Below are 11,785 nucleotides of genomic sequence, written 5' to 3'. Positions count from 1 at the left end.
ATCTTTTTCTTTTTCTCACACAAAATATTTCACTAATTGGAATTGGTATATATTCAAATTAAAACATAGGCCTATTGGAAAATACAGAATTTAATATTTGAATACATGATTGTGTTGACCTAATCATGACAGTTTTTTTATAAAATGGTAAGTACTTAGTATAGTTGTAATCAACATACTGTATTTAAGTGTAAGGAATACCAAGGGTGGATTTAGGAAGGGGGTCGTTTTGAAAAAAAAAAAAAAAAAAAAAAAAAAAAATATGATCGCCCAAAACGCCTCAGGATATTTTAGAGCGTCTGGAAAACTAAAATTTCGCGGGGGCATGCCCCGGGCCCACTATGGTGGTGTTATTTTAAACGGCCCCACATTCCGACCCCTTTTGGCCCCCTTTCGGAAATCTTTGGATCTGCCCCTGAATACGAAGATACTAATGGCTATAAGTCAGTCACCTAAAAGTACACAAAAAAGGGAATTTTTATGTCAACATGCTATTTTATGTGTTATGCCTTTCACAACAGACTCACTTTCTAACAGACTCACTTATTACAGGATGATATCTATCTCCACATTTCTTAGGCTAAGTATTCGTCACATTAAGGGAAATTTGCTTTTATTATAGATTAAAATGAAGAAAATAATACAAATGGAAATATTTCTGTTAAGTATTGATAAAAAATAATCACTAATTAATGTGTGGATATAAAGCATTAAACTTGTTATACAGAAATTGGATGCTGTTTCAACGACAATATCTTGTCTCGTTTTGTCTTAGTAAGCCTAATAGCTATATAATAAAATTAATTCAACCATGTAATGTTTAATATATTTTAACATGTCAGCAAATTTTAAAATGTTTAATGAAGGCCTATGATTTTTTTTTTCTTGTCCCGTAAATTTTGTGTCGTTGTGACATTAATGTCAGAAACTCTTATCGTTAACATTTTAGCAGATTAACTTGGTGTCTTAGACTCGCATCTTGTAATCTGACTTTAAAATATAATTTATCATCCAGTACGTGGCTGGGCTTAGTTATACTTTAAGTGTTACCAGATTTATAGCGTTATGCCATGTAGTCATAGAGAATATCAATAATTTTAGCGTACTTCACTTTTTTATACATTTATTCAACAGGCCTAATATCTCATTTCATCTTCTAATAAAATACCGTAATATCTTAATTCATCAATTTCAATTCTTATTATTATCAATATTAACAATATTAATAATAATACGAATAATAAATAATATAGATGATGGTGATTATGATGATGGCGATGATGATGATGATGATGATGATGATGATGACGGCCACAACACCGATGATGATGATGACGGTGGTAATGATGATGAGACAGAGGACGATAATGTGATATGCCTAAATATGGTCATTGACATCACATAATGGCCATATATAGGCACATCATGACTATACATGTGCATACAACATTTTTTGGTCAAAGAAAATTTTTAGTTCTAGTACAGTACTGGATATACGCGTAGCACAATAATTCCGGAATCTTGCCACCAGTCACATAAATAGCTTAAGCAATTTATTCTCCAAGCCCTCCCAAGGGACCGACATCTCGACGGATTTTTATTAGTATCGTTTTATATAAATTTGCAGTATAACGCGATTGCTATCGTGTATCGTTCAATGCAATAATACGTGTTAATTCATCCCCCATTAATATGCCGAGTAGTCGTCACTGGCCTGTCTCAACCTACTACGATAGTACAGTTGTAGGTAATCGCTTTGCCTACGTGCAAATTTTATGCAAAGTTCTATCGTATAAAACGAGCACTCAGCTGTAAAGGCCAACTCAGACAGCGTCGGTCGACGCAGCCCGACCCGATTTATCGTCGGGGACAGTCTTAAGCCGTCGTGAGAAATATTAAACACGTTTAATATTCTACTACACGACTGCCCCCGACGCACACCATCGCGTCTGCGTTCAACTCACACAGACCCGACGCGACAACAAATCGCGTCGGGCTGCGTCGGCCGACGCTGTCTGAGTTGGCCTTAACACGGTGCATTTGTTAGGCCTACTAAGAATGTATATAGCATTTGAGTTTTTGGACGTTTATGTGTTCGCATAATAATTGCATGATATTAATGCATATAATTCGGACTTTAGTGGTGCATTTACATGATAAATAGATACTGCTACATACAGCACATATTGATTAGTTGAGTTTAGTAAAAGGATAATTCTACATGTAGCACATATTGATTAGGTAAATTTAGTATAAAGAAGGGAACAGAATCCCCAAACAATGCAGTTATTGTTCACCTAATCATGATAATATTATACCAATTATTTGTTTTACTGTATTTTTTTCGCATTCATCAGCAATTAACTCGCCAGTTACAGGATGCGCGATGCTTTATAAACCAAGTCTCTTTATAAAACTGAAGCCGCTCACTCACTGCAGCTCGCCCGACGGGTCGTCGGCCGACGCGAATCTATGGGGAACGCAACTCCACGACGCGCGCGCAAACGGGTCTTTTTTAATGACTATCCGTTCAGAATGCCACCAAAAATCAGCAGACGGCGTGGCGTCGTCTAGCGCTCGCAGATAGCGGAGTTGGGACCGTCGTACGACGCAGTGAGCCCCCCCCCCTCTTTAGTAAGTGGATTTTTTTTTAGTTGTGGATGAAATTCCAGCCAAGCTGTCCTAGGAATTGCACACGTGACCTAGGGATTAGAAGGTAAGCATATACTAAGCATAATACTCCACATTATTTCTTATTATCGATAGGTCTACAAGTTTTTTACATGTGAATGTTATGTTCATAAAACTTAGCTTGTAAACTTGTAACATATGACTGTCGTAGGTTTATACATGGTACACAATAAAGAACGGTTTCGTTTATTTAACGATTCAAAATGGGTTGATGCATAAAAAATATATAGGCCTATTGTAAATTTAATCAGTCGTGAAAATTAATCTCACTGTTGCCAACATCGTTTTGATAAAGAATTTATCAGCCAATACTACTGTTCCTTACTAATTGAGGAGACGAGGGAACATAACTAAAAATCTCCTAAAATACAGACTACAAAATCATCGATGTGTGACAATGTCTATTACAGTTGCTGATGAATACCAATCAGTACTATACCACGAACGCATGACAATTCCTTTCTGTGATCAATTTCTCCTTTACAATATTGAATTACAACCGAAGATGCCCGGCTTTCTCAATATATGAATATCATCTTACAATATCTCATCAGCAATTATAACCTATGAACTTTGAAGGATAATCAGAGACTTTGAATGGTTTATTAATTTTCTCTTTATAACGTTCTTAAATTGAGTCATTTCTCTCCTTCTATTCTTGTTGCTTCGAAATATCGAACTACATATGTGCAGGTATAATTAATACCCTCGTAATCAGCAGGCTACATATACTTACGAATGATTAAATAATTTACAAATGGTTTATTACAGGTAATTTTTTTTATAACATACTTAAATTCAGTCATCCTCTCCTCCTCCTCCTCTATTTTGTTTTTGTTTATCAGTACGTGGAGATATAAATACCTTCATTATCAGTAGGCCCCAATATACTTACGAATGGCTTATTAGTTTCAAAAGGTTCATTTATTTTTCTTTACAACGTTCTTAAATTGAGTCGCATCCTCCTCCATTTGTCCTGTTTTTTTTTTTCTCAGTGAGCTTACGTGAAGGTATCAACCGTTGTTTGATCTAGGCCTTTATTTTACGAGCTACATATTCGTGCTAGAGCATTTTTTTTTTTTAATTTTGCCTTTTTTATTTCGTGTATGAGTGCCAATTTAATGAATAAAACATAGGTCCATTGTATCGTGCATCTTCTTATTAATATCGTGTTATTGTTACTATTGTCAGTATTATTAGTTATTATTTTCGTTCTTACTATACCGTATATTATCTTTTTTTTTACCTTTATTATCCTTACTGTCACTGCCGCCATTGTGTTTGTGGTAGTAGTGATCGTCGTCGTCATCATCGTGGTTGTCGATGCCGTCTTCGTCGTGCGACCAAAGTCATCGTCGCCATTGTTATTGTTAACGTCATCAGAATCGTCATCATCATTGTTAAATTGTTCATTTTTGTTATTGTTTTTATTTTTTTTAAATTATTATTTTCATTGTTATTAATGATAATATTCTAAAGTAATGTAAAATGCGATGAGGTAAATTTACAGAGGACCACGTGAAATACCACTATAAATTTGGTCGCGTCGGTTATCAAAGTTTATCGACGTTCTGGACAGTAAATCATATTATAAATTATATTACAAGATGCGAGTCCAGGACACCAATTTAATCTTCTAAATTAGTTTTTGACGTTAATTTTTGTCGTCGGTGGATTATCAGAGGGCTTTGAGTGTTCATAGCTGAACGAATTATGTACGTACATGACGAATCAATAATTACAGTATAACACAAATGAGAAACTTAATCAGAAACACGACCTAAGACTTTGCGAATACACACACGTACAGCATTCGAGTGTTTCAACTTACCCTAATATCCTTCTTAGATAGCGGTTTCTGCTTTAAAATAAGTTCCACAGCCTCAACCACCTCCTCGTCAATTGCGTGCAATAAGGCATCCCCAACATGAATATTATGTCGCAGTAATAATTCAGTAACTTCTATGTTTTCATTTTGTATTGCGATCATAAGAGCTGTCCGTCCTAAAGGGTCGACACAATTTATATTGATATTGAAGTAAATCTCAGCCTCCTCGAGAAACTGTCTGACGCTGCCGAAATCTCCTCGCTCCACCGCAAGAAGGTACTGTTTCTCGGACGGTGACAGTGGCGTCTCCTTGCGCACTATGTGCAAGGGGATCCGGTCACTGCTCGAGTCCACCCGGTAGTAGGCAGGCATGGCGGCGGCGTCCGAATCAGAATCCGTCCATAACGACCTAAAACGAAAGTAAAGAGACAATCAATACTCATAATTGATAGGCCTATATTAAATTGAAATTTTGGTGATGATGGAGTACTTTAAAAATATAATATAATATAAATCATATATGATGGTAGAATAATGGATTGTTGGTGCCCAACAAAATTACTGGTATATGTGCGGTATTTCCTTTCAGGAGCATAATTATGTTGATGGCCTAAGTATAGTTTAATTTGTTAATATGTCTCCAGAATAGTCCTTCGTTATTGTGTTCTATCATTCGACATGCCTCCCACCTATTCCTGACGGGTTCCAGTCTTGTCATCTTTCTTCGTTATTGAGTTAGGCTCGGGCACAAAAGAGAAAATATCCACTCCGACATTTGCGTCAGGTCGTCTCTAATTATTCATTCACTCATCCATTTTTTGTTAGACATACAAGTAATTGGACGGTAAATCTTCATAGCAAATCTGGCTTACTGACAGAAGAATGCAGTTCTACTTCCTTAAGTTTTAGAAAAGTTAACGAGGCAAATACAATAAGATTTAGGTGGACTACAAACAGACACAAGCGAACAGCAGCCGAGACACAAACGTATATCTCCGAGTGACAGATTATTACATCAATACGGAATTACAAACGTTGACCCAGCCGTGTGAATGACAAGCGTTATAAAATACTGCCAGCATAAATTTCAGTTATTTTTGTAACTAACATGGAGTCATGGAGATAATTTATTCCTAAAACCTTGATTCCAGAAATTCCTTAATTTTTTTTCTAAACACACGAACCAAAATATCGAATACAATATTTGTTAATTATTGTTAGATATTTTCAAACAATACAGTACACGGTATTTATTTCAATGCATTAAATTATGAAAAATTTTAGCTTGAATAAAATATAGTGAACCAAAAACAAACTTTGCACACCGTACGCAATAGACCTTTCCGGAGTGCCAATCAAACTTAACAACTGACTAATCAGAACAGCGCTAGGAATACGCGCGCGTCTTACAAACACACTTGTTGTCCCACAAACGCACGTGTCCGCGTATGTTTTAACACTGCCGTCTTGTGGGACCTTAGCAACAATATCCAAGGGGCGGAGCTTAGCGGAAAGGTCCATTGGAGTCTGAATATGCTGAACTGATTTGTCAACATATCTTACTAATAAACTCAGATACTAAAACACTTGAATGACTAAACTCGTAGCTTAAACCTGGTTTCCACAAAATCGCTACACGCTATTGCTTTCGGTGACGCTGATTGGTCGGTCGAAATTAGAGCCTTCCAGATTGCGTAGGAACTGCATGCTCCGCACAGTAAACGATTGCAACACTGTAGAGAACGTGCAGCGATTTTATGGAAACCAGCCTTTAGTCTCCTACATATAGGCCTAAGAAATGTTGAAATTGCAATAGCCTATAGGCCTAATGTTTGATATAAACAGAATAATGATCGACCAAGAGAAATAAAAAGCATTGAAAGTTTATTGGTTTAAAGTACCAGTCAAATGTTAAAACGATAAAACTTTTTTTTTCAGCAAAATAAAAGCGCTCATTGAAAATTGAAAAGTGAAAAAATAAAATTATGAATAAGAATATTAGGTCAAAAAATGTAGGTCTATGTATTCGAACGGTTGCCACCTACTCATTACCAATGTTGCATTCACGCAACAGGAAATCCAATCAAAGTTACGATTTGATTCAGGCGTACGAATGGTTATCATGAGTCAGCTAAAATACTGAATTGTAAACATGAAATATTACTATGGTTATTCATTTCCATTATTATCATGAGATTACTAATAATTTTTTTCTGTAACACACTCCATCCCCAAAAGTATGCATAATAAAATTATAAATAATAATTAAAATTGTTGTTTTTTAGGCCTATGAGATTAACATTTTAAAAACCTTATGTATTCAAAAGACTACAAAAACTGCTGAGGTGTTATTTTCGCTTACTTTACCTCTAAATGCTCCGAGATTTCACTACCAAATGTAGTCTTCTTACAAAGCTGATGCTCATGTGATTGTGAGTTTCCTACCTATCATTCCCATGTAGGCCTACATACACATAGGGCCTGAGGCGGTACGGCAAGCCTGCTCATGACTGACGCAGTGCGTCCAAAACTGTAGTGGGGGACTTTTCCTGTCATTCGACCTTTTTCTATACTCTTCCTGTTATACACCTAGGCCTACACTTTTGGAGTCCTTATGAGGTCGGCTTTTACCCCCTTCACAGTGTACTTTTGTGATAATAATGAAACCGTTGACACCTTAAGGTTACTAACACAAGAATTATTGATATTATGCTAACCCATAATCAATGACACACCTATCAAGAGTGTTGCCAAAACAGATGACATACTACAAGGTTGACATAAATTATTACAAAAACCACGGAGCTATACAAACAACCGTCCGGTCCACTTAACCGTGTTTATCTATAAAACGAGTGGACATGCAGTACAAAAATCGTACACAGGCAACCTCGCGTTAATGTAATAATTATTTACGAGCTATTTGATTTATAATAATGTTTTATGACGTCATAAAGTCGGCATTCTGAGGGAAATTAAATTAAAGTTAAACAAAATCAAGAGAATCGATGTATAAATTAAAGCGGTCATGTTTTCTCTTGGGGGGATTATTTCATTAATTTCAGAAAATACATAGGTCCTAACCCTTAACAACAATTTCCCGTATTGTAATGAAAAGTTGGGCATCCAAGCCATTCTGAAATGCCTATTATTAGGCATTGTATAATTACTCAAATTTTCAAATTTGATTACATAGTCTTGCACTGCAGTGTACATCTTATACAGTATGTCCTGTAATATGGTCATACCTATGTCTCAAGTTTATATCCTAGATCATGTCATATCCTATGGAGGTTCAAAAGGCCCTTCGGACATCAGTTACATATACAGCTTATCATATTTTATGCCTTAAATTATAGTTTTATAAGGTCTGCAGATTCAAACATTTCTGGAATGTTTCAGTTTTCAGTTGATGGAATATAAATTCATACAGTAAAATTATTTTAAAAGATTGAGGTACCAGAACATACTTAAAATAAAATGTTCAAATATGATTATTAGTAGCCTATAAAACTTCAGGCTTGCTATGAATGTCAGTACAGCCTACGGCGATAGGGATAAACGGTTTTAAATTTGGTCTAGGCCTAAACATTTGCAAGCGAACGAACTGACCACAAACTTTTTAGTTTAGAATACAAGCAGTGGCGTAACAGGAGGTGGGGGGGGGAGGCAGACCTCCCCCTGGCTGTGTAAGATTTTTGTACTGCATGTCCACTCGTTTTATAGATAAACACAGTTAAGTGGACCGGACGGTTGTTTGTATAGCTCCGTGGTTTTTGTAATAATTTATGTCAACCGGGCTGGGTATTAAGAGAAAAGAAAGAGGGGAGAGGGAGGAAAAGAGAAAGAAGAGGAAAAGAAAAGGAAAGGAAAAGAAAAAGAAAAAGAGAAAAATAAAGACAAGAATAGAAAGTAAGATATCATGATGACCAGACTCACAAGACCCTGCAACCCCATAACTCCTTTGATCTAAGCTGCCAGATGGCGTAACCACCGGGGGAGAAGGGGAAAATATCTATCTTTGGAAAATCTTTCCCACCCCTTGATAAATGCCCTTTTCATCCTCTGAGTGCCTAGAAATCTCAATTTTGCGCGCTTCGCGCGCATTTCTTGTTGAAGTAGGCCAATTTCCTCTAAATATTGCACATTTTAGGGAGTTTTGATCAATTCCGACGAAATTAGAATTAAAAACACTGGGGGGCAAGGGGAAAATATCCGTATTTAGAAGATATTTCCCCACCCCTTGATAAATGCCCTTTGCATCCTCTGAAAGTGCCAAAAAATGCACATTTTTTGGGAGTTTTGATCAATTCCGACGAAATTAGAATTAAAGACACAAAAACTTTTTGCGCGCTTAGTGAGCATTTTTTAGGGTTATCCTTTTAAGTTATTTAAACACATAATAGTCCAAAACTCAAGAAAGAAAAATTTAAGATAGATTGTTTTAACCTAAAAGAAGGGCCTCAATGTGTATTGATGGTGAAAGAATATGTTTGTAATAAATAAAACCATCATGAAAATACTTATATCTAGTTTCAAACACACGTGTGTGGCCTATATTATAAATAAGATAAGCACTATGTCGTATTGTTTTCTATATAGGGAGTGGGGTGGGGTGGGTATGATAAATTACTAACCGGGAAAATTATTACCTTTGCCCCCCTTTGCCCCCCCCCCCCGACCCAAGACCCCTGTTACGCGCCTGAATACAAGGAACCGCTACTGTCCGTTTGACTCCGTTGGAGTGTTGGACAGTATCCGATCCAGATCTAGATCTGTGCGTATACCAAGCATCCCGGGCGAGAAGCAATGGTCTTGTTTCGGAGGAGGAGTCAATCCCTACTGAGAGCTGCGAACAATATGACAGCACACAGCTGCAACTTTTCATCGGTGGCTTAACGGCATAATAGGTTTGATGTCACCAGTCGCAGGGCATAATTGAACTCGACCAGGCAACTTTATCACTTTACTTCGCAGAAAACCAGACCAGACAATCATACTCCAACGCAGGACTATAAAATAGCCACGGGCTCTATATTTCTCTTTTTGGTATGACCAGATACACGTAAATCTAATTTGTCACTCCGTCATATCGACTATTATTTCGTTTGAAGCCTTTTCTTCAATATATTCTCCAAATATATGTCTTTGTTTATTTATTCATGTATTCCATTACTTTGTAATTTACTCCATTATTTATTTACTAAGCGTAGGTCCAATGGTAACGTTTTACATTAATGTGAAATCATATTTGCAGCGCTGAAAGGCCAACTCAGTCAGCGTAGTATGACGCAGCCCGACGCGATTTGTTGACGTGTCGGGTCTGTGTGAGTTTAACGCTGGCGCGATGGTCTGTGCCGGGAGACAGTCGCGTCGTAGAAACACGTTTAAGGCCTGGTTTCCATACAATTGCTCCCCGCTATCGCCGACAGCTTTCGGTGATGTTGATTGGCCGATTGGATCAGGGAGCCTTCCCGATTGCGCCGGGGACAGCTCCGCAGTACAAAGAGAGCACTGAAAATACTGTAGAGATAGTGTAGCAATTTTAAGAAAACCAGGTTTAATATTCTCACGACGGCCCCGACGATGAATCGCGTCGGGCTGCGTCGTATGACGCTGTCTGAATTGGCCTTCAGAAGTACAGATTAGCACGTCAATATCCGGCAATTTTTAACTAGTTACACGACATGAAGTAATGCATGCATGTATGATTCTAGACGAGTTAAAGTCGAATTAAGTGTTGGAGAGTAAGATTTGCCAATTTCTATTCAAATTTGAATTTGCAATTCGCAAGTGTAGTATTTAACCTTTTAGATTTATTTTATCCCAGAAAACATATAAGGCAAGCAGATGAAGAAGCTTTCAAAAGCGTGGTAATGTTAGACGTAAATAGACAACATGAATAATTATGCGTCGCTTAGCGGCCTACCTAAATTAAAGTAGGTTAAATACAATGAAATTTAGAAAACATTTAAAATAAGTACCATCATAGTAGTTAAATATACGCCGCACATGTGTTTTTAAATAAACATGCTTCTTATAGACGAAATCTTTAATAACGATGAAAATTGTAATTGAAGAGCTCTTATGAAATCGAATCATTATTTTTCTAATGCTCACTGTATCTTGTCTGGACCATCCCATAATATTTCTAAATTTGGACCTATACCATCCTCATTAGGTAATAGAGGAAATTGTGATTTTTCCGTGTCGGACAAGCACGAACCCTCGTTTTCATACACCTCAACGAGTTCATCAGAATAAAACTATTTATTTGCCGATTCAGACAATTGTATTATAATATTAATCTAAAAGCACAATTTTAGATCATTCTAAACCATAAGACCTTCACCATGAATATTATTTCGGGACCCCTAACCAAGTCTCAAGGCGGTTGCCCTTGTTTTGTACCCCTGTCAGACTTACTGGACTCCTGTTAGCATATTGTTTATTTTTCTTGAATGCTGCCTTCTAATACGAAGGGGCGATTCCATTATTTTCTAAATAAATTGATTTCCGTAAACTTGACCTTGTTCTTTGACCTTTTCGTTCGAAAATTAAATGGTGTCTTTCTTCAATTATTATGTACGGTCCATTCCACTAAATTCTATGAATCCATTCATTAGATTTTGCGTAATCTTGTTAACACAATATAGCACGACAGACAGCAGCGAAGGCATAACCTCTTTGGCCGAAGTAATAACAACAAAACTAAATAGAACTGGTGTTATAATAATTATAATCTTCTTTAACTTTGCAATTTATAAAGACAGTTTAGGGTTAGTCTGCAAACAGTTTGATTCGTTCTTTATCTTGTAGACAGTTGCACTACTCTTATGATTTAGGCATTCAGCCTAACTTTCCATCTTATAAGTTATAGGTGAACAAAGTTAAATGCAAACATACACCCTGGCACAAACTAGGAATTCAATTAAATGTTAGGTAAATTCCATTAACATTCTTATCTTGAACGAAGCATACCTACTGCAATCGTGTTAAGTACATCGTTTATTATAGACAAACATGGTTACAAAACACTCTAAAACACAAAAGTGTTTATAAGGAATTGTCACATGTCACACAGCTGCTTGATATGAAACGACTGTGCTGGGCAACTGTGCTGGGCCTACTGGGCTGGGCCTACTTGGCTGGGCCTACTGGGCTGGGCCAACTGGGCTGGGCCTATGTAAAGAAATGAACGTCGTCTCCAGCCCAGCCTTCGTTTGGTGATATTGCGCTTGTGTGCAGTTCCTCTTTATTTGCATG

At 36.9% G+C, this 11,785-nt stretch overlaps 1 protein-coding gene across 4 annotated transcripts in view; it reads right to left on the bottom strand.

Annotated features, from left to right (window-relative positions):
• LOC117119227 (short transient receptor potential channel 4-like) overlaps positions 1-11,785 on the bottom strand; it is a 69,647-nt gene that overhangs the window by 35,971 nt on the left and 21,891 nt on the right. For 3 of the 4 annotated variants that reach the window (XM_033264033.1, XM_033264035.1, XM_033264036.1), the window contains exon 2: positions 4,523-4,928. In XM_033264033.1, coding sequence (XP_033119924.1) covers positions 4,523-4,928 — 406 coding nt within the window. Of the gene's footprint in view, positions 1-4,522; positions 4,929-5,208; positions 5,533-11,785 lie in introns of those variants that run through there. The other variant, XM_033264034.1, reaches the window with a different exon arrangement.

The sequence above is a fragment of the Anneissia japonica genome, unplaced genomic scaffold, assembly GCF_011630105.1.
Source record: "Anneissia japonica isolate Jap-2015-1 unplaced genomic scaffold, ASM1163010v1 scaffold2692_len624387_cov171, whole genome shotgun sequence".
In the NCBI taxonomy this organism is placed as follows: domain Eukaryota; kingdom Metazoa; phylum Echinodermata; class Crinoidea; order Comatulida; family Comatulidae; genus Anneissia; species Anneissia japonica.
This window is presented reverse-complemented; position numbering and strand designations above follow the sequence as displayed.